A 23,113-nucleotide genomic window follows, 5' to 3' on the forward strand; every position below is an offset into this window, starting at 1 on the left:
TGAGTTTTACATGGTGATGATAAGACAATGTTGTGTTCACAGGTTGATTGGCAAACCCTTAAGTTACAAGAAGAAACTATTTAGATTGTTTTAGACTGAGCCATAGAGTGTTGGAGATATGGGCCATAGGGATGTCTGCTCTTGAGTAAAATGGAATTTGGCACTCCGCTTCTGATGCTCTAAGAACCTAAGTAATCCTTTTGAAAAGCTCAACAGCAGTGTGTCTTTCCAGAAATCACGACACAGTTACTCAACATAAGACTTAAGATACAGAAGAGATTGTTACAGTCAGTCACTGTTGAAAGGATGAAACACACTTTTAGAGATATTTAATAGCTAACATAATGTGACTATTAAATGTCTGAAGACTTAAATCCTGTCATGGCCTGGGGAAGAATCTTAGGACACTGAGAAATGACATTTATTTACAACAGTGTATGTCAGTCTGAAAACATTAACACAGTCTGTTGACAATATGACACTTCAGACTTAAGTGACATCTCCTTTCTCCTGGAATCCACTGACTGTCGTTCTGTTGTTTGCAAACACTAATTACATCCACATACCGACTCGCATCGCGCGGCGGAGGGCCTGTGCGTGGGACTTGAATATACAGAGATGCAAATTTTCCACTGTCAAGACACTGACAGCCGCAAACAGCCTGAAGGCAGAACTGCTGACCTTTTCTGATTCAGATTTTTTTTATATATATATATATATATATACAAGTGGGACTCAGAGGGAAGGTCTTTTGAAGAACTTTCTCCATTTATTTCAGTACGTCCGGTTTTCTCACACTTGTAGGCCTATCGATTTGCCCGGAAAAAGTTATATTTGTTCCATCTGCAGCTGGGTTAAGCAGAAGTGTTGACAGCAGAGATCTTCTTCTCTCTTGTTTGGAAGGGAGCTACTTTACAACACAATAAAAGTTCTGATGTAAAAAAGCCATCAACCTTTTTATTTGCTTTAACTGCAAATGTTTTGACTGTGATCTTGTGTTCCTGTGTATGAAGTCACAGGAGTGCCACAAAAAGAGTAAATCTCTAAAAAAATTTAAAAAAAAGAAAAAATCTAAAAAGGGATGCTTAAAGAAATAATGAGTAAATAAAAATGTGGACAAGTAAGGATGGTTAAAAATTTTTTTTGATTGTTAATTTGTTTATATATCTGTATATATTTTTGAAAATGTCTTTTTCATATGAATTACACAATTTTTTAAAATAATTTTTTCATCTTATTTTTTATTTTTATTCCTTTACATTCCCTCTCATTCGGAAACGTGTTCATGCAGTTCCAGCACACGTGAAAAAATCAACAGTGTAACTATGTGTCTCACACGGAACACAAACCCCATTGTCTTGGGTGCACATGTGTCTTTTTTCTATGGCACTCCTATGACTCCATACCTCTGTAGTGCAAAACATGCCCTCATGTGAAGTATCCTCTTTCCCAACTGTATATTTCACAAAGAGGCTGCTGGCTGGAGGCTGCTTCTTCTCTCCCTATAGGCCCTGTGCATGATTCATCCAGTGCAGATTAAAAGACATTTAAATATATATTGGGGAGTTATTTGCTTACTGGAATCGAGGATCTCAGGACAGATGGTGATGTAACAGGTACAGATTTAAAGTCCAGTGTGATTTGTGATTTTGGGTCATATACATGAAATGACTTGACACACTGTGTTGTGACACTAAAGACTGTACAAAGGCAACTGGATTTTCTATTTTTTTTTTAATCTAACATCGACAAGACTGTGTGTGTGTGTGTGCGCGTGTGTGTGCGCATGTCACATGTGTATTTGTGTCTGCAGAATTTCATTACGGGATCAGTGCGGCCGCACCCGACTAATCTGGTTAATATGTCCCTCAGGAACAAAGAGCCAGCTTTTAACAATATTATGAACTATAGCCTGTGCCAAAGTATCGCTTCTATTTAATCATCAATGAAGACAGCTTCAAGAAAGCGGATGACGACAAGGAGGCAGGATCTAATTTGGTCGGGCTTTAGTCAGCTAGTTTGAGTCAAGAAAGGGTAAAAGGGGTCTCAGTGAGGACACTTTTTTCCCTCGGTTTTTAATTGGAATAAAATGACAGCGGCTCCACACCTCAATGGATTAAACACAGCTAAGAAAAATAATGATCCACCAGTGCCACCATCAGATACCATGAGGAATTACATGAATATGCTACATAGAAATACTCGAGGACCCTTATAGAGTGTGAAGTTGAAGTCTAGTCATGGTGTGAACTAGACAGCAGCAATTAACTGGAAACAAAACCACAAGTTTAAAACTTCCTCTCAACAAACCCAGGTTACAATAGGCATCATTCAAGCTTTGCATCAGCATTCCTCTTTTGCACTTGATTGTATGAAATTATTAATATTCATTAAATAATAAGACGTGTTCTGTAATCAGAAACAGCTTTACTCAAGATGTCACCTCGGTCTGAAAGAGGTGAGATGCTGCAGGAAGACGATGGTGAAAAGAGTTAAGTGTTTACTTCAAGGAACTGCCAGCAGGAACTATTCCAAAAGTCATGACTATTATTTGACAGACTGACGATCTAGATGAGACAACCGAAACAACATAGCAGGATTTAAGAGCGAGACCTCTCCTTATTATCCAAAAGATCCATCTTTATAGGAATCCTTTCTGTAATGCTGTTAGACCCTTAGAATAACCTCAGCCCGTCAAAAACAAGCACTTTTAATGGACGTAACTTTACAGAGAAGCTCCAAATGATAACGTAGCAGCTATTGCTGGATTTCCAAACTTAACTTAAGCACTTGGTAAGTATGAATCATTCAGATTCAGAAAACATGCCAACATCTCGTTAAGCCCAGGTTAAGAAAAAAAATACTGTAATTCCCCCTTGAAGGTTCAATGTACTGGCCAACACAACACATTTAAAAAACAAAATTCACACACACACACACCAACACTGGAAATGCAGTTTTAAAATGTTTATTTAAAAAAATAGAAAACTTACATAAAAAAAACAAGGTATACATCTATATGTCAGTCATTTACACACAACCCATCCTTGATTACATACACGAGCTGGGGATTTGATTCGTGGCAATATCAGCTGACAACCCATCAATTATCCTCTAGCTGGCCTAATAAAAGCCGTAGTGACAACAGGGGGATAATGCCGACACACCACACTCAGTAACTGATGATCAGTTGAGTATGCAGGGTGGCCCGATAATCACAGACTTTTGAAACGTAGGACTTCACAACATTTTGGTTTGGTTAATGGCTCTACCCAAACTCCTGTAATGGGGAATCTGTGACATCCCGAGCTCAAGTCCTTTCATGGACTGTTGTGTAAATATGTAGCTTTGAAACCTTGTCTTAGAAATATCGACTTTAAATATGAAGAGGTCAATCTCATATACAACCGGTTTGAAATGAAAAAAAAAAAGAAAAAAGAAAAAAAAGAAAAGCTGTGAAATGATGCTAATGCTAACAATCATCAACTGCAGTAGGACTCTACTCCTGGAGCAAACACCTACAGGCTGCATGTACAAATAAAAGCCAAGTATACCTGGCAGTGCTTATAGAAACCAATAGCTAATACAGAAAGCTGGCTACATATAGGGAAAAGGGCAAATTTGGTCATTTAAGAAGGCAGTTAAACTGTTGCTTTAACAGAATCAAAGGAGATATAAGGCAAAACACAAGCATTTTGCTGGTAATAAATAGCACCAACTTTTTTTGAAATGGAGGAACATTGTCATGGTGCATTTCCCCAATACAGCCTGCAGTCCATCAAGAGGAAACACACCAAAATAAAAGTCAAACTACTGAATAGTGATATGTTTAAAATAAAACAAGTGGTGGGAAACATTTGGACAGGCAGTTTGCAAAATTTTCAAGTGATCATAATGCAATGGTAAATTAAAGATGAGTAAAAATGTTGGCATCATGGGATTTTTGGCACATTTCTCATGTTGCAATACCATAGCTCCCCCTTCTGCTGGGAAGCAGTACATACACACAAACACATTCCTTCAAGGCCCTTAAATCAATCTATTGCACGGATCAATGTAGTCTAGAAATAAAAATGCAAATGTACAGTGGGGAGAGCGCCTTAAAAACTAAAATGTGAAATAAATTAAATAAAAGCAAGTCATTATTGCACATACGCAACAAACATAAAAATAAGGTGGTAATGTTTACAAAAAACAGAATAGTGCCAATGTGAACAAAAAAAAATCCCTCTGTGACAAAAACAAGAGAACAAAAGAGAATGACCAACACAGAAAAAAGGACAACACTTGGTACATTCAAACAAGTCATCACAGTTTAAGCACTTGAGACAAGGTCCGTTTTGTGCCGTCACACCAAAAACATCAAGTCAGCGTTGCGCTGCATAGGTAGAAAGGTAGTGCTTTGCTTCAGTCCAGAGTACAATTTGTAGATGATAGTCCAAGCTGTAAGAGCTCTGAATCAAGAGCATTGCCAATAGGGATTTGCATTCAGATGACCAATTGAGTCCAAAACTTGATCAAAAGGCCCAGTAAGAGTCAAAACTTCAAGACAGACCAGGTTTGACAAACCAGTTCAATACTATGGCACATGATGTTGCTTTCGTAGATGTTCAAGTTGCATGAAAACGCAATACTCGACTGAACACTTCACCCAACCAGCCAGATTGTTTAGAGTTTTTAGCAGCTAGAGAGTGACACAGGTGAGAAGGCCCAGTCTGGGAATCAGTAATTCTTCAGTCGACTCCCAGTCTGTGCTGGTGTGCATCAATTTCAGAGGAAGGGCTTGTATCTAGCATCAGGCCGATGTAACAGAAGGAGAACAGATACAGCTGTAGGTCTTCTACATACTTCTTTCACCATCACTGAGTGTTTGCACAATGCAAGGGATCGATCATTTGACACCTTGGGAGACTACTTCAATTGACTTGTGAATTCCAGGATGAAGCAGGTGCATTTTTGAGAGCCTCCAACAAAAAAAACAAAACAAAAAAAAACAGGTGTATCATGAATCATTCACAGCTTCTCACCACCACCACTCATGATAGTCTAAGTGAGGCCTTAAAAAAAAACCAAAAAAAAAACCAATGCCAGTTAGGTCGATTTATGCAGCTCCAGTCTTTCATCTGCTCTGGTTAAGAGCAGGAAGATTTTCCCTCTTTCTGCGCCGCCAGGTGTTACGGTTGTACTGCTGCTGGTTCCTGAAACCTGGTGCCGTGTTGTGAGCCTGGGGAATGAACCGCCGCTGGGGACTGAAGTTACCTTGCGAGTGGTTTTGACCTCTGAGGCCGCCACCTTGGTTGTGCTTGAAGCCACCTTTGTGTGGCTCTAGTGAGCCGTGGGAGTTGGATCTCATGGTGTAGGCGTGGCTCTGCTGCGCTCCTATCTGTGGGTGGTGGAGCTGGTGTAGGGGGCTGGGGAGAGGGCTTGTGGAGCTGGTGTGCTGGGAGACTTGTGCAGCTTGTGCCATATGACGGTGCACAACACTTATTGAAGGTGGATTCTCGTGGTAGAACTGGCAATTAGAGAGAGAGGGGATGGTTAGGTTTTCTGGGAAGGACATCTGGATCTAGAAGAAAGAAGTTTGGCATTAGAATTCTACCATGAGTGGGTTTTTGCATTGTTGAAAGACAGAGGGGAATGTTTAACTTTTAATTCATGTTCGATTCACAAGAGAAAAAAGCGTGTGTCTTGACTGCAACTTAAAAAAGACACATTACCGTACCTGAGGCGTGGTGTGAATAAAGCCCGCTGGATGTGCTGCCCTCAGCTCAGTAGCCATCTGGATAACCGAGTGGACTGATGCCAGGGTGAGAGGGTGGAGTTGGATAGCAGTGTTACTGCATGGTGGAGAATCAGACTCCTGGAAAAGATAGTAAGATAAGGAAAATTATAATTCATGGGTAACGGTTTAACACTAAATGCTGCTAACATTGTTGTTGACAAGTGAGAACTAACAATTGACTCATATAGCAAATTTTCAAATAGATAAAATATCCTTTGGCCTCACTATGTCACTTCCAGATGAGGAGAGCGAGCATGCAGATGATGATGACGAATGGTGTTGAGGACTGGGAAGGAAGACTGGCGATGGTGAGGGAGAGTCAGCACTGAGAGGGGAGGAAGAGTCTCTCTGATCCTCCACAGAAACCAGCATCAGCTTGCCAAAGTCCTGCTCGCAGGTCTCCACATCTAAGACCAAAGAGAATAAAACTGAGGGTTAAATCTGGTTAAACATATGTCCCTTTCTGAGAACAGTAGATGCAAACCCAAGCTTGCCACAAAGTTACCCTGATTCTCCAGCTTGGCATACTGCTTGGCCCCCCACTTCTTGATCGTCCAGTCCCTGTAGGCCAACACCTCCGGGCTGACTTTAATGATGCGCCCTAAAGTGCTGTAACACAGACAAATACAGTCCATAATCAGGACAAACTTCCAACTAGAGCTGGGAACATTTAAAAAAAAAAAGTTAAGAAATGATTTAATTAATGAAGGCAACCTGTCATACTCTTTGTTGGGGTAAGCACGTGCAAGAGGAGACACGCCATGACTCAGCACCATGTAAGCAAAGTCAAACACCTGCTTGACTTGCAAAATGCCATATGAACTCCTGCCCACGTCGTTCCCTGTCAAGATCACAGAATGGAAAATATACAGAGATTATAAACTCAAAACAGCTTTATTTGGTAGGATGGCTACTACAACCTGGGAATGAAATGAAAGAAGTGCATTGCAGTAGTACAGTGTCAGTCATATGAAGGAATACAGTCATACAAACACCAAACAACATCTCAATCTGACCTGGTTGTATTGGATCTTCTATGCAGAGCATGGATGGCCTGTTTCCACTCCCCATGGCCTTGAGCATTTCCTCCTTGGACAGGTACGCCCCTCCGTTCTTCACCCTGATGCCGGTCTTCATGTAGTTGAAATCACGGCCATACAACTCAAAGAACTCTATCAGCAGGAAGCCCAGGTTGATGTTCGTACGCCGCGTGTCAATCCGAGGGTGTAACTGTGATTAGAAGGATGGGAGGAATATTTTACCTACACTTTGTAACCAAATCCAGCCAGCCTGACCCAGTTTTTAGGTGGTCCAAACAGCAAGAAAGCATTTTGCTTGTGTAGTATTTCAATATTTTTCAAGTAGCATTGAACATTACTTTTCTACAAAGTTAACACAGTGCCACTGAACTCACTAAGCTCTTAAACTTTCCTGCATCCACCAGAAGGATATAACATTCACTGTAATTCACATACTGTGCAACAATTTAAAAAAAAAAGCCCCAGTATGTAAGGTTTAGAGCTTTGGAGAACTGATATTAAATAACATAAATCAGAAATAAAATTAACTTCCCGCTGTTTCAATAATATGATATGAAAATAATATTTTCTAATAATATAAACCATTTCCTGGTTCCATTTTCTTTAATGTAAATTTGCTGCTCGTCTTTGTCATATATGAAGAGTCATTGATGGCTGGTTGGACGAAGGAAACAATTTCAAAATGTACTATTGAATGAACTATTCTGATTGATTACGAAAATAACTAGTTAGTTGCAGTTCAAATCACAACACCAAAATGGAGATCATTTCAGGTAGTTGACAAAAAAGTTTTACAATGACAAAACTTGCATTTTTTTTTTTTTTTTAACATAGACAGGCAACCATTTTTTGTAGATGTAGCTTGCATCCATGCATGCACCTGCAGAAAGCTGATGGCCATTAGTATGAGGCTATACGAGCTGATTCCTCCAGTGAAGACTTCATTCAGATCCCTCTGCAGTAGGAACTGCTTCAGGACAAAGATCAGGGGTGGGAGGACAGTGTACTTCTACAAGACAGGAAGAAAAATGTTAGAGATAACCAAAAAAGTAGGACACATGTTGAAAATGTCAAGTATTCAAAAGCTTACCTTAAGATAGCTTTTGATGAACTGTGCTGCTTTAACAGCAGTTTCTACATTAAAGCTGATGTCCACTTTCACCTCAGTTTCATGGTCGGTAAGCTTGATGATTGGCACCTGAGGACAGGTCAAACGAAAGTTCACATTTCATATATAATAAGTTCTAAATATACCGCTATGGGTCCCTAAGGTGAAAACAGAAAGTCAGCTCCTGGTGACTTACTGTGGCTTTGTCGAGGACCTTGATGGGATATGAGCCTGCCACATTGTGTTTCTTCAGGGCTTGTTCCAGTTCCTGCAGTGGGGGATGGTCCCACTCTCCAAACACCACCAGGTCAATGTCACTACGAACAAAAACACAAAGTACTTTGTCACCTACAATGTTCATTCTAAGTATTCTGTCCGCACCAAAAATACACCATAATCACCTGGTTTTATGTTGTTAAGCTAAATTAGAATTTAGAAAATATACTTGTATGCTTAAAAGCCACATCTGGTTTGTCACAGTTTGACAGATTAAGATTTTTTTCATGTTGGACATGGAAAAAAAAAAAAAAAAAAAAAAGTAAAACTGGAGGCTGCAATGAAGCAATACCTACATGCCTCTTCAACATGACAAAAGTCTACCATCTCTCAATGGAACCATTGCATAATTGTACATTACATTATTTCATTTAAGAAGCATTTCAGGAAATTAGTTCATTATGTTGCAAACTTTAAGACCTGGCCCTAAGTCATAGTGCACATGTTGGTGATCATTAAATTTAGTCACAATTGTGGTGTGACAGTGAGCCAATTATTACATTGAGCAGATGCCTTAATTCTCCCATTCCAAAAGTCATTCATTAGTGCCAGACTGATAAATTACTTCCATATCAAGCTGTTGAGATGAATTATGTCTGTGTTCACTTGCACAACAGATGTGTTGAAAATTATTGCTCAACTCTATAATGCAATCATCCTTATGACAGCAGGGCCTTGTGAAACATACTGTATACACAAAGAGCATGACCTATATGACAGAAAGTTCAAAGTAAAATGCATTGTTACACTATTAAACCCTGTGTGTATCATTTTTGCAGAAGCTCTGACGGAGATACTCCCACTTCCTAAAATCTAGCATGTTAATGAGACATTTAAAAAAAAAAAAGAGAGAAAAAAAGAGGCCCTACTAAAAAAGGTCAGACTAAACAAGAAAGACAAACCAACATGAATTACCTTGTTGGGAGATAAAGTCCTGTGCTGAAGCTGCCGAATATCTCCACCTGCAGAGTACAGGACAAATGAAAACAAGGCTGATTCAAGTCCACATCATTGGAACCACTGAAAAATTATGCTTTAGCTTGTTTGACCTTTATGAGTGTCAGTAGTTGAGACACTTAAAATCTTAGCTGAACTACTCCACTCCGGAGCTTCATCCCCTTTACACATTCCGGCTCAAAAAACAAAATGATAGTGAGTTCGAACTTAATAAGATGTTGAAGCAAGCTTCCTGCCTGGTGTGTGTGTGTGCTTTCTTGTAACAAGGCAACGGGTCAGGAGGGAATAAGTCTTCAGTCATTCCCAACTGCGTCCTAGACCTTTAAAGATAAACTATACTTAATAATAGAAATAATTCAATTCTATCCAAATATGTCTAAATGTGTGCACTTGAAATTAGCCCAATAAAGGAAATAGGACTTCCTTGCATTCTTGCTAGCAATATGCAAATGGCTCAATTGGGCTAGTGATGCGCAGCCTGCTCTCAAAATAACACAAGACAACAGATTAAATACTGCCGATGGCAGAGGAGGCGTACGATGGGAAACATGAATTAAACATTTTTATGTTATACTGTTACACTTAATTTTGGCAAGGTCGCTCAGTTTGGCTCGGTGTGTACGTCTTTCTGTCAAGTTCCATTCTGTACATGTTGGGATAGGAATACTAGCACAAGCTTTCTGTTAGGTCAAATGTGACACAGCCAGTATCATCTTCTGATATCTGAAGATATTATTACAAACTGTGATCTTGTGTCTTTTTTTGTTGGAAAAACAAAAAAAAAACAACAACAACAAAAAAAACAAAACACGTTATTTCTGGTCTGGAACCATTTGTATAGCTGCAGCTTGGAATAGTAACACCAAATGAGCTTCAGAGAAATAAAACAAGCAAACGAAAAGAAAAAAAAAAAAAAAACCCAACTCAAATCCAGTGGGACTTGTGAGCCATGTTTAGCTCAAAAATGTGTACAATGTGAACCAAGAAAAATGCTATTTGTTAGAAAGTAGCATTCTTTTGGCAACACACAATGGAAAAATAATTCAGTGATGTTACTTTGGGAATGCGAGTGACATGAATAACGATTACATCTGGCCAACTCTGTTTGGACGTGCAGTATAAACTAGGCTGTTGACTGCGTACAGTGTGGCCAAACAGGATACATTCAGTGCAGTAAACTTCTATACACACTGCCTGCTGACTTTAAAAGACAGCAACATTGATTTACACAGTGCAAGACAGTGTTGCAGAGTAATGAAAAAAAGGTTGGTACAAGAAATAAATGTCTTATTAAAAGTTTTACATGTGACAAAAGCACCAAACAAAACAAAATGCCAATCATAAAAAAAAAAACCACTTCAAATTTTGATGTCGAAGTGAAATATAAAATGTGTTTTATAGTGTGTAAATGTGAGTCCAGGCTCACTGTCTTGGTACACTCAGGCTCATAAGAGGTTTAAATCATCTGAAATGGGTTTGTACACTGTGTTCCTTTGAGAGTCGTGGCCTGGTGTGCAGTCAGGTGGCAGAACAATATGCTATCAAGAAAAACTTACCAATTCATCAGGTACACCTGTACACTCTAAAGAACTCCATTACAATGGCCGTGCAATGAATCACATTCTTTCAAAACTACTGTGTGGACAATGTGTCCACCAAGGAGTGGTGATTCATCTCAGTGGTGACATTATGTCCCCCTTATGTGTTTAAATGGGAGTAAACACCACCTGGACATAAAGGGACCCACTACAACACCACTTACCTTCATCTTGGAAGTGAAGAGAGTTGAATTGCCCCCCCCCCCATTCCTCTGACCCGGTTTCAACAGAGATATATTTGAACTGATTCATTTCTGACATTTGTTGGCTTCCAAGTGTCTGAATCATCCGTCTCTTTCCACATGTTGTATGTGGTGTGGGCCAGAGTGGAGCAGTGCTCACACAGACCCATGTACATATATATCCTACAGACACTCACCCGTGCTGTGGGCCACAAGTCCTTGATGACACTTTCTATCCTGTTCACCACATCTCTCCTCATGGCCTCCTCCTCCGGTCGCGGTGACATGAAGTTGAAAAAGTCCATGATTTCTTCGTGAAGACTAGAAAGAAATCAAGGGGAAACACGACACATGGGATCATGCACTGAAGCGCTCAAAAAAAAGGACAAGACTGCCCACATATGTGCTTCAAATACATGTGTGCTCACAGACACTGAGGTTAGCTGGAATATTGTGCAAAATGTTAGGAAATATGAGTGACATGCACATTAAATAAATCCAAGTACATCCACACTCAGTCACCGACTGTTGGATTTAACCATTTTGTGGGGCTTGCTGAGAGCTAGATGCACACTGATGTTGAAACGTGGAGAAAAAAAAAGTGTCACTGTGTCACATTTTCACTGCGCACGCACACACACACAGCACATAATGCCCTTGCAGACCCATTAAGCAGCACCCTCTCCTCTCTCTCCACGTCTTCTTACCCATTAATGCCCGGGCTGTACCGCCTGGTTTTCCACAGGCTACAGGGAGAGTCTACATAGTGTCCATTGCAGCCGTAGGACAGCAGCGGGTTGAGGCCGTGGAAAGTGTTGGCCCTGTTCAGATGCCTCCTGCGGCCGGATGAGTTTGACTGATGGTGTTGGTGCTGGAGGTGGTGGTGGTGCTTACTCCCATGCTGATTTTTCATCCCGGTGGGGGTGTGGCCGAAGGATTGTTGCATGCTGCGACAGTGTTGCTGAACAGTGTGGAGAGGCGGAGGTGGATGCTGCCGCCGGAGGTTGTTCTCGTTCAACTCGTGCTCGCCGTAGTGCAAGAACCGGCTGGCCTCCTCCGCGACGTTCAAATTGTCGATTTGCAGCGAGGAGCCGGAGGGCGACGAGCTCTCGGCCTCCGAGTCCAGCGAGGAGGAGGACGGCGACAGCGAGCCCTTCCTCCGGACACTTCCCCTCGCTGCTCCGCCGCCGTCTCGCACGGCCAGTTTTCCAAACACACCCCCCGGCGGCGGCGGCGGCGGCGCTACAGTTTTGCAGTACTCGCCGTGCGAGTCCGTGGAGTTCGCGTTCAGCGCCGCGAAGTTGCGCTGGTGGTGGAGGTGGTTGTCAAGGCCGGAGTTCGTTCCGAATCCCTGAGAGGTTTCCCAAATGTGCATCCACAGGGAATTGGCAGGTCCCTTCTGCTCCGGCTGGATCCAAGCGGTCCTGGGATCCATTGGGAGTCGAGTTCACCGAGAGCCTCTTCAGCGAGGGGGGGGAGGGAGGAAAATGGCGAGCGGGCTCGGCAAATAAAACAACGTTGCACTCAAGGGAACAGAGAAATGCTACCGCGTTGGTTCACTTGGTATCCTCGAAGCGCTTCATGTCTGGAAACTGGTTCGGTTTTTTCAAGCGGTTTGCCCAACTCCACTCCCCATGTAAGCCAGCCAATATGGCGCACCCAGCAGCACGGATCAGTATGTACGCATGTCCGAGGGATTTAAATCTTTGAACACACCCCTCGGGACCGACAGATGCGTCAAGTCCACAACACGCAGGCCGGACACACCGGAAGTTCAACTTTCCCTTTTATCAGAACAACCAGGGCAGCCAAGGCAAAGTTACAGCTGGCTGCAGTTTAATTTGTACACATATGCTGAAATTATTCACATAACGTCAGTATTTTTCATTTATTTCCACATGTTGCACATTCATTTCAACATGTGTCTCAATATCTAATTTTTTTTCAAAGCCACTGCTATGAACAGGTTTATGGCATCAACATCTGTACTCCCAAAGTCATTAAGACACATATAATTTCACCTGAAGTTTTTAATCGGATATTCTTTTATGCAGTAAAGGTATCCATCTAAAAAAAATCTCTTGCATAACCCCAGTTGAATAGAAAATAACTGAGAGGGCATTTCTGAAAGAATACCATCCACCTGCATTATCTACCACATGCTATGTAACAACTGAAAAAAAACCCAACAGTAATTTGATTATTATGTGTTGATGATATGAGTCTTTAAACAACTAAAATGTGTCTTAAAGTGTTTTCTTATTTGGAATTTTCTATGTAGTTTTACATTTACAGTAATACAATACTTTCTTAACATTGCTATTATAGAGAATACTTCAGTGTAATTTCTCAATTGTGGGCTGAGCTTTTGCTTTGAAGGTCACTCCCGGAAGCTCCTATGTGCTCCACCACCTGACACAGATCTGACCGGGCAGGACAAAACGTGATAGTTGTAGTAATTTGACTGGATCATTGGTCGCCGCCTTTCATCACCAATTTGGATGATTTTGATGATGTTTTGGTAAATGAGTGTGAGGCCTAAGACTCCAACAGCTGTATATATGAATATTAGGTCTGTGACAATACATTGACAATTTCATGTCTTCATAATTTTTTTTTTTTTTTTTTTTTTGAAGCAGTCAAGGAGAAAATATGCCAACAGACATTGGTTCAATATGTATAAATTTTAATTTGAAAAAATTAAATATCCTCTGAAACATTAAACTGTACAACACATTTGTCTGTGGCATTCTCAGTTTTCATGAATACAAATGCTGAAATCTCATATTTACAAACACTTGAATGAAAAAAAACCCAAAACATTTACAGCAGTGCCACAGTTTCAGCCAGAACACACATGTACATGTTATACAGTATTTTTAGAGCATTACCTGAGTACAGTGGTCATTACAGGGGGAAGTCGGTATGTCTAACATAAAAAAAGGGAACAATTGCTACAAAATCAGACATGTGGGTTTCAAAGTAGAAGTGCACATATAAGAAAAAAAAAACCACATAAAAGACATCTGAAACTCTTTCAGTGAACCTTCACATACTCAAGTATTAGGAACAACAAAACCCAGATGTGACCAATCAGGTGCCTAAATTGTAAAAAAAAAAAAAAAACAAAAAAAAAAGCTTCATCATAGCCAGTCAGCAAGTTAAAATAAACTTTGAGGTGTGCGGTGGGATTTTCAGTCATCCTGACGCGCAGGTGTCCGTGTGCATCTGTACAGCACGAGTGTCTCTTTCAGCTCCGGACCTGTCTGCAGACTGAGGCTAACTGGTTAATGCAGCTGGTAACAGCAGGAGGGACGCGCTGAGATGTGTCCCCTCTCCACCCTGCGAGGGCGTCCATGGCTTGCTTGGGGTTGCAAGGAGACAGTTCGTAAATGCAGTAGATGGCTGCCAACTGGACCTCCCATGGCACGCCTTGGGAGAGAAGACGGGATAAGATTAAACACTCGTGATGCAAATCCATCTGCCGGAAGACCCTTTCTATTTCCCATCATAGCGTCATATTTGTTTGGCACAATTACGACAAACGAATACACACGGGTATGCGTTTGTGTGTCGCGCATAAAGGAGATAAACATCTGATTTGTGTTTCCAAAAAATCACGATCGATGAAAGGCAGGTGTGGGGGAAACTGGCAGTACCCTCGGCACACAATAGATTCTGTGTATTAGTTGCAGCTAAACCGAATCCTTCTGTATTTTACCAAGGTTTCTCAGATTTCGTACCTTCTGCTTGTCCATGCCTGCCAAACGTGTTGATGACATTGGCGACAGTTACCACGGAGGAAACACACCTCTCCTTGATTCCCAACTGACCAAGGCGTCCTATTTAAAAACAAACACACAATGAGACTCTCCACTGTCCTTCCAGTGGTTATTATATTACACATTACTTCGGGTTATGCAAGAAGATTAACAAAACAACTGACCTATGAGTCGCAGCACAGTGGCAACGGTTACATCAGAGACGGGTGCTTGTTGATCTCTGGGCTGCGTCACCCATGTGTTCATCAAAGGCCACAACTCATTGCTGTTAGGGGAAAATGGAAGGCATTAGCACAAGACTACTCAGGGTACTTGCTCAAAAGAGTTTCATCGTTAAATACTGCCAGTTCACGAAAAACAAATATACCTCAAAACATTGTTATAGGTCCACTTCCACTTTTTGTGCGTACAAAGGAGGTGCAGGGTGAAGACATGTTCCCAAGCCTCGGTGCCCAGGTCGTTTCCAAGCCGGCCGTGTTTAGTGAAAGACAGGCTTGGCCCTGACCGGACATCAGACAGCGTTCTGGAGATCAGCTCGTCAATGTCACAGGGAGGACTCTGCAGCGAGACAGGGAGATTAGGTCTTGTGATGCACACTATACTTGATTTGAAAGCTGGTAGAGACGAGATGTGATAAAGACTCTAAACTAGGGTTAGGCATGTTAGAAATCAGTGTATGAAACAAAAATAACAATAAAAATGTCTTACATTAAAAGAAAATGGCACTTAAAAGGTCAAGATTTGAAAGAAATAAGATGGCAACATGACAAATGTAGATAAACCCGAGATCTAAATATTTATTTCACCTTCTCCCAACCAAGGAATGCTGAAAGGCAGCGGCGGAGGTCTTCTGTCGCTTTCAGTTTGGTGACAGCATGTATTGCCTGGCACAGAGAACTACGGTGTGAGAGAACACTGGGCCATGTTGTCACCATGAACAAAATCAGCTTCGCGCAGTCTGGGAAATCTGCAGGAGGGAAGACGCAATAAGAAAAGGAAAGTGGTTAATCAAACTGAAGCCATAAAAACGACAGCACTTGACCCGCAATTAGCGCAATGGCTTTCAATGACCATCCGTGTGCATGTGGCTGCAATAAAGACAGGCCCAAATAACCACAATAAGTTAAAAAAAAAAAAAGGGGTATGAGGACTTTAAGAAGTGACACAAAAATGCAAACCTTCTGCGAGAATGCTGTAGGCGAGGATGTGAGCCTTCTCCCAGTCTCTCCTCTGTCTACAAATAGCTGTGTAGACTCTGCAGAGGGCCTGCGTGTAGTTTGGGCTGAGGTCTCTGTTCTCTGCTTTCAGTTTGTTCAGGATGGCGAAAATCATATCATCCTCCTTTAGCTGAAGAAAACAGTGAGAAAAGAGGCACACACGTTCATCGGACATGGACACGGGCTTCTGAAACCTTTTGACTGTACATACAATCACTGACCAGCCGAAACATCAAAACCACAGACAACTTCTACTTGTCCACTTGTGTGGTACTTGTCAAAGAACATCCACGTGAATGCCAGGACCCAAGGTTTCTCAGCAGAACATTGCATTGCAAAGGGGTGATCTATGTTAATTACATTGATGTCGTTCACCGGGTCAGAATAAAAGTGTCCTGAATGGCAAAATGTATTCAAGCTCAACATGTGAGCTCGATAAACCAGCACACTCACCACAGTGCTTCGCAAAATCTCATCGATGACCTCCTTCTCCTCGCCTCTCAAGACGGGCTTTTTGGGCAGGTTGCCGACATACATGTGGCTCTGGATCACGGGCAAAAGATCGAAATGCTGGTGTTCGATTTTCTTTAAAATGTTCACCACTGCATTTTTCTCTGCAGGTTCTCTGACTTCCATGGACGGAGAGGGTGCCTCCATCGTTTGCGGCGTGAGCCTCGGAGACGGCGGCGTTGTGGTCTCCTCTCCTCTGTGTGATGAGGAGGAGGGCACCTGCTCACGACTGAAAGCGGGAGAGCAGTCATCTAACCGGAGACATTTGCTGCTTTTAGGCTGTGGCGGACCGATGGACTGTCTCTTTCCTCCCCTCGTCTCAGTCTTGGTGAAGGCCGTTGAAGAGGAGTTAATGGATTTAAAGCCTGACATCTGACTGACTACTGTCGTGGGTAATGTTCTGCTCTCAGGCGAACAGATGCCGAGACCGACATTCCCCCTGAGAATGTTCAGAGTTCGGGCGTGAGCGGAGAGCTCTGGGTACATGGTGTCGAGAATCCTCATGGAGTTTTCCTGAGATGGACTGGAGGATGACGACGGGGAAGAATTCATCGCTGTCACAGGCAGGCGACCCGGGACTGGCACGGCATGCTTTGGAGTGGCAGAGCCAAACTGAAGGGGTGATGAGGGAGGGAGCGGACTGTTCAGAGACGTTGACCTCAGATGTCGACTGTTTGGTGTCAAGTGAGCCTGGACTGGAGTGGTAGGGGACGCCAGCCTCTCCATGGGCGAAGGAAACGAGAGTTTCCCAATAGCCTGCCTTGGATTTATTGATTTGCCGACCTTCGGAGGTGTGCTCAGAGGGGTAAGGAGACGAGGAAGTGGTGGGCCCATTTCTGAAAGAACGTGGCCAATGCCGTGTGGTGGCTGAGCTGTCGCTGAATCTGCCGTTGGGCTCGGCTCTTCCTCCCTGATCTTACGTGGACTTGGACTAGATGTTTCCAAACGTTTATTTCGTCCATCTGTGGCAACATCACTCTGCTGTGATGATGTACTGGGACTAACAGTGCCCAGTTTACATTTGCTTACTTTATGGTTGTTTGCATCTAAGCTGTTCTGAGGCAAGTCTTTTACAGTAGTGTTTTCAATGACGCCTCCTTCCTCTGCATTCAGCACAGGCTGTAGAGTTCTTTTGTCGGTTGAAACAAACCCAGAGTTACCATTGATGTTCAGTTTTACTGGGCTTGGGCGAGTTTCCACGGTGTGCAATTTTACACTGGGAAGCAGACATGTAGGACTCAACTGCCTGCAGACAGAATGCGTATTTTTGTTCAGTGATTCACAGTTAACAGTCTTTGTCTCTTTGTCTTTGTCAGAGGGGGATGGCACATGGTGGGCTAGAATTTCACTGTTCAATGTCTCTATATCAGCTTCCGTTTTTGAAGGCGTTTCAGCGATTGCTTGATCAGATTCCTGGTCAGCGTGGGACTCGCCATCTTCCATCTTTGACGGTGAAGACTTGCATGGAGACAGAGGTCTGTTATCACCATCTGACCCGGAAGGAGAATCTTTTACATCAGCTCCTTCAGTTCCTTGTACTTGATGCCCATCTTCCTCCCTGAGAGGTTTCATGGATGAATCACTGTCGAGCCTCTCTGCAGTATTTTCATTAGAGACCCTACTGATGCCGTCACTGCTGCCTGATGAACTAGGGTTATCCTCAGGCAGGTCTGTGTCCTCGCTGACGCACTCTTTATTCTGCAGATGCTTTGGGACTGCTGAGTCTTCGCTGTCGTGTCCCAAACCACTAAAGTCTTGGAGGCTTTTCCCCATTTCCAAGCCTTTTTCTGCATTTGGATTTGGAGCATCACTGTCTCTCACAGAGTCAGTGACTGTTGGGGAAATAGAGGAGGTTGTAATTAGCTGTACACCTCCTGCTTCCTCAGAGACTGCAGTCATATCACTTCCTCTGTGCAGCTCTCCATCATCACAAGTGTTTGTTTCAGCACCAGTAACATCATCAGGGCTCGCGTCTACATCCATCTCTGTAATGGTCTCTGACAGATCTGCCTTTGCGTTTCCTAAAGCATGTTCAGTGTCACAGATGCTAGTCGGATTTACATTGCAGGATGGCTTTTCACTTTCAGGGTTTAATGACACAGCCTCTATCACAACTGTTGTATCCAGCTTGGGTGAAGAAGAAGAAGAAGAAGAAGAAGCTGATGATGATGCTGAGACTAAGCCTACAGTTGCTGGCTCCTGCTCAGTCTGCAAGTCTTTTTCCGGATGCGTTTCTTCAGCACTTGTATTGCTTTTGTCCTCTGTTTGATTAACGTCACTCAACTCTTTTTGTCTCAAGTCTTTGGAGCCCTTTTCACTGGAATTGTTTTCCACCTCCTGCGTTGTGACTGCTGGCGACTCCACATTCTTCTCCACTGACACGGCAGAAGATTCTGGGGAGTGGCTTGAGACCGATGTTGTGATGAGTGAGGGCTCGTCGTGTTGAGGAAGAACAGAGTCACCAGAGGGCGTGGGATGGTTTTTCTCTCCTCCAGCATCTGTCTCCATCGATTCCATCTTTGTTTCCATCTTTAAGAGAGAAGATAACAAGGATGTGAACTGCAACAAAATAGCTTTCGTGTAACAAACTTTTCACACCAATCAAAGGATTTAATATTTTAGCGGAAACTAGCTGACAGTGTCTCGAACTTGTCGCTGACACAAACATCCACTTTAGAGCGTGATTTTACATTCTGTCACTTCATTTGAAATTTCCTATTCGTTTAAAAAGCATTTAGAAACAGGATTTGCATTAAACATAACTGAATTCTTACCATATCTGGTAGTGGTGATATGCAGGAGAGCATTGGTGTGAACATCTCCAGTATCTTCTCAACAGATAGTTCAGAGCTACCCAAGTCCGTACATGCCTCCTCAGCTTTGTGCGCTTTGGACAATCGCTTGCTCTTTTTGGGAGAGCGCCCTGGCTTCTTGGCGATCGTTGGGTGCAGACATGCTTGCTGCTTGATGGCTTTCAGGGGGGAGGACTTTAACTGTGTATATGTGGCTTTTGTCTGTACTGGGTGACTGCGGGATTCGCTGATCTCCTGAGAGGCAGACTGCGACGTGTCACCCGGATGAGAGTGCAGTCTGCTTTGCGGCGAGGCGGGTAGAACTCGCTTGGAAGCGGACTCTGAAATAAGAAGAAAGAAAGAGATGATTGCACACACGTAGGAGCGTAAAATGATAATAGAAAGAAGTCGCTTGTGTTATTCCTAAGTCGGGATATTTGTTATGCAAGTGACAGCACAAATATACAATCCGGCTTGATGGTGCCTCACCAGGTAGATGCAATAGGTTTGCGGAGTGGTGCTGCTGAGGTTCTACACATGCCCACAAATTTTCAAGCAGCATCCGAAACTTTTCTGAAAGGCCGACAAAAGAAATATGCTGCTAAAGTAAAAATGACGACAATCCTGCTTTTGGGGTTAAAGTGTGCGATAACCTTACAAATAATAAGTGCAGCCAGCTACGTGCATACCTTTATCAACTTTGGGCTCCTCAGGTACACTTGCTTGAGTTGTTGTGCTCCTGCACTCTGTTGAGAAATAATTCAGATGTTGTTTATATTGAACTAAAATTTGAAGTGATAAAAAGATGCCACTGGAAAATCTAACGACAGCAAAACCAGAACTCATTTTTTTTAGCAAGGTAGAAAGGTAGTTAATTACCTCTGTTCCTTTCCCTTTCCAGCCTCATCAGTCTCACCTGAAAATGATGCACAAAAAAACAGTTCAACCAAATTGTATTCAACATATTTCCACCAGTGTGCTGTTCAAAGATCATTACTGCACCTGGAGGTCATCGATGTGTCTCTCTAGTAAGGTCTTCTCTTTGGTCAGTTGGGATATTTGATGATTCTGCTTGGAAACGGAGTCTGAAAAAAAACCACCAAGCAGATGTTGTCATGTAAACACAGATTCAAGACATCTGTATGAAAACAAAATCAGTATTTAATTTGAGAGAAAAACAATTTGATACCAACCTTTGAGCAGTCCGACTTTATTTTCAAGCTTTTCCTTTCTGTTGATGAAAAAAAAAAAAACCCCCACGAATAATCATAATGTTGCACAAAATCCCATGACAGATACCATGACTCCCCCACACAGAGGAAGACGTGACACTGACTAATATACAACTCGAGAAACCCCAACACTAAAGAAGGAGTGAGGTCTTACATGCTTGTTGTGGTTGCGTTCTCCTCTATCAGCTTTTCAACGCGATCTGCTTGTGCCTGAGATTTCTTCAAAGATGCCTGCAGAAGTCAAAATGTTGAAAATCTGTTACATTTCCACAGCTACATTCAATCAAATATGCATAAAGCTCCTAAAATACATGAACTGAGAATGAGATGATGGCAAATAGAGGTGAATTTGGAGAGCACCTTGTTAACCTACCTGTGTTTGGAGCAAATCGTTTTCCACCGCCGCCTTTTCCCTCTTCAGCTGTGCATTTTCTAGAGACTGAGTTTCCGTCAGTTCTAAGAGCAGATCAAAAAGTCAGAGGAGCATTTAACAAAAGAAATGAGACTCTAAACTGTAACAACACGTGAATGCAAACTACCTTTAATGTCCTTCAGCTGGTCTTCAAGCTTGTTTTTCCTGAGGGATATGAAAAATACAAGTTAACATTTTACTTCAAACATAAACGACCTATGACAAAAAAACATCTTGACATAATTATCTCCTTACTCTGTCGCTGTCCTGCTGTTTTCCTCCTTCAGTTTTTCCATCTCTTCAGACATCTGGCCATAGGCTTTAAGAGCATCCTATAAAAAAAAAAAAAAAAAGTTATTCAAAAAACAGATGGTGATACTTATTCAGAGATTTTGTGTTGCGGCACTAATATCAGGAGACAGACACATTACTACCATCAAGAGGAACATCCTTTTAAAGAGCATACCTTCTTTTCTTCCAGCTCTGCTCGAACACATTCATAATCTGCTGTCTTTTTCTCCAGTGCAGCCAATTTGATCTGCAGCTCCTCCAGCTGCTGTTGAAGCCGGATTGAGTCACTGCGATAAACACGTCAAGGACACAAATGTGTTAAAACCAGTCACATGTAATGTCAATGGAAGAGCACACAATCTGTGAGCATTTACAGCCCAAAGACAACTACGTTTTGACAGGTAGGTGTCTTTGCACAAGTACTATTGTTTAAGACAAACATGCATCAGTCTGTAACTTTTTTCGGAAGCCAGATTCAGTTTCCTTAATTGGACTTTCATACATCACACATGAACAATTTTGTTTTCATTGATGTCATTATGAATATGCAGACTAACTGAGAGTAAAACACCTGATTAAATCTGTTTATCTTATTTAGCTGCGAGTGTAAACAACAACAGACAAGTTGAGAGCTAAAACAGATGTAATGTATTGCTAGCCATTTAGAAAAGGGTTAGGCAGTAGTAGTTACAAGTGCTAGGTGAACAACATTTGATTGCAATAAGAACACAATAGTCTTGCTACCGATGTGTGAGTGTAAGTGCGTACATATTATTGGGGAACGTTGGGGGAAAAATCAATAAGTGGTACGAACAATTATTGGTGTTAACCTTTGCTAACGTTAGCTTACACCTGGTAGCTACCCCGGGTTCCCTATAAATGTAAGTACAAATTGAGTTTCAATATTGCAAGTGTCCAGATTTAACTGTAGTAAACTGTAATATTTCTATGGTAAGATGTGTCAACATGAAAGCAACACTCACTCTGAAACCGTTATCTTCTGCTTCAGAGCCAGAAATGACGATACATACTCGTTCAGGCTCTGTAACACGAGACGGGAAAAACAAAACAAAAACAAACACTTAAATTCATAAATCATCGACACCTTCACCTTAGCTGGCGAGTTGTAAACACAGAAAACTATTAGACAACATTTGGAAACGGCTTATGTTCAGTCAACAGAAACGAAAATACAACTTTTAAAAGGACTTTCTTTGACAGAGAAATAATCTGACCTGGTGCAAAACAGAGCAGTTTTGACAGTTTCCAACCGTCGCGTCCGCGGCGATCGCTACCGTTTTGGACTGACTGTCCCCTGGCATCATGGTAAGACAGATTCCGAAACCCGTCAGCCACTATTTTATGTAAGATACATTAACGATCATATCCCGGCGACATACATTCCAGACAAGTTCAAAACAACTTCACATTTTCGCGTCTCCCACGTTGACCAAGGACCCAATTCAGGACCCCACAGGGAAGCTTCGTGAAATGCCGGTAAATCTAAAATGTTGGACTTCTCGGTACGCAAAAGCGAAGTTGGGATTGCGGTGTGTATTTTGATTAAATGTGAGAAACGCCAGTGATAATGTGTATACTTGTTTGTCTGAGAAAATACAATATTTGAGCTCATTTGGCTTTTTCTTCAGGCAGTTTATTGTTGTGACCAATGAGGGCGTAACTGATACAAATGCGCTACTGCCAGCAGGGGGCAGTTTATCAGTTTTTATCATGTGGTTTTTTTTTTAAATCTGTTTTACACTCACTGTATGGTATAGTATACTGTATTTACAATTACAATACGTTTTGATATCAAACTTTTACGCATCTGCCAACACTGCAGTAAGTTGGCATAGCACTGTATACGTCACAATTCACAAAATATCAAATTAGCAATCCTGGTATCGGTTACTTAAGCTCAGAATTTTTCTTGC

At 42.1% G+C, this 23,113-nt stretch overlaps 2 protein-coding genes across 4 annotated transcripts; both read right to left on the reverse strand.

The window, feature by feature from the left end:
* Window positions 1–2,952: 2,952 nt before the first annotated feature.
* On the reverse strand, window positions 2,953–13,489 carry LOC119005916 (terminal nucleotidyltransferase 4A-like). 3 transcript variants are annotated; one of them, XM_037074013.1, is made up of 12 exons: window positions 11,651–13,489; window positions 11,141–11,264; window positions 9,122–9,168; window positions 8,127–8,247; window positions 7,913–8,020; window positions 7,703–7,831; window positions 6,799–7,012; window positions 6,506–6,623; window positions 6,288–6,391; window positions 6,008–6,189; window positions 5,723–5,860; window positions 2,953–5,566 (listed from the first exon to the last, which is right to left on the reverse strand). In XM_037074013.1, the coding sequence occupies exons 1-12, from the start codon at window positions 12,376–12,378 to the stop codon at window positions 5,120–5,122; spliced, it is 2,460 nt and encodes an 819-aa protein (XP_036929908.1). In that variant the 5' UTR covers window positions 12,379–13,489; the 3' UTR covers window positions 2,953–5,119. The 3 variants fall into 3 exon arrangements, with proteins under 3 accessions (XP_036929908.1, XP_036929909.1, XP_036929907.1); XM_037074014.1 differs by having other exon boundaries at window positions 2,953–5,512; window positions 6,497–6,623; XM_037074012.1 differs by having other exon boundaries at window positions 6,497–6,623.
* A 123-nt stretch (window positions 13,490–13,612) lies between these two features.
* On the reverse strand, window positions 13,613–22,657 carry ice1 (KIAA0947-like (H. sapiens)). Its single transcript, XM_037074011.1, has 20 exons — window positions 22,415–22,657; window positions 22,163–22,221; window positions 21,355–21,466; window positions 21,144–21,220; window positions 21,016–21,053; window positions 20,850–20,932; window positions 20,631–20,707; window positions 20,438–20,475; window positions 20,247–20,329; window positions 20,124–20,160; window positions 19,934–19,990; window positions 19,734–19,817; window positions 19,227–19,585; window positions 16,396–18,981; window positions 15,904–16,072; window positions 15,532–15,692; window positions 15,093–15,283; window positions 14,890–14,990; window positions 14,687–14,785; window positions 13,613–14,375 (listed from the first exon to the last, which is right to left on the reverse strand). The coding sequence occupies exons 1-20, from the start codon at window positions 22,502–22,504 to the stop codon at window positions 14,194–14,196; spliced, it is 4,683 nt and encodes a 1,560-aa protein (XP_036929906.1). The 5' UTR covers window positions 22,505–22,657; the 3' UTR covers window positions 13,613–14,193.
* Between the last annotated feature and the right edge of the window lie 456 nt (window positions 22,658–23,113).

Source organism: Acanthopagrus latus, chromosome 17 (assembly GCF_904848185.1).
Source record: "Acanthopagrus latus isolate v.2019 chromosome 17, fAcaLat1.1, whole genome shotgun sequence".
NCBI classification, from domain to species: Eukaryota; Metazoa; Chordata; class Actinopteri; order Spariformes; family Sparidae; genus Acanthopagrus; species Acanthopagrus latus.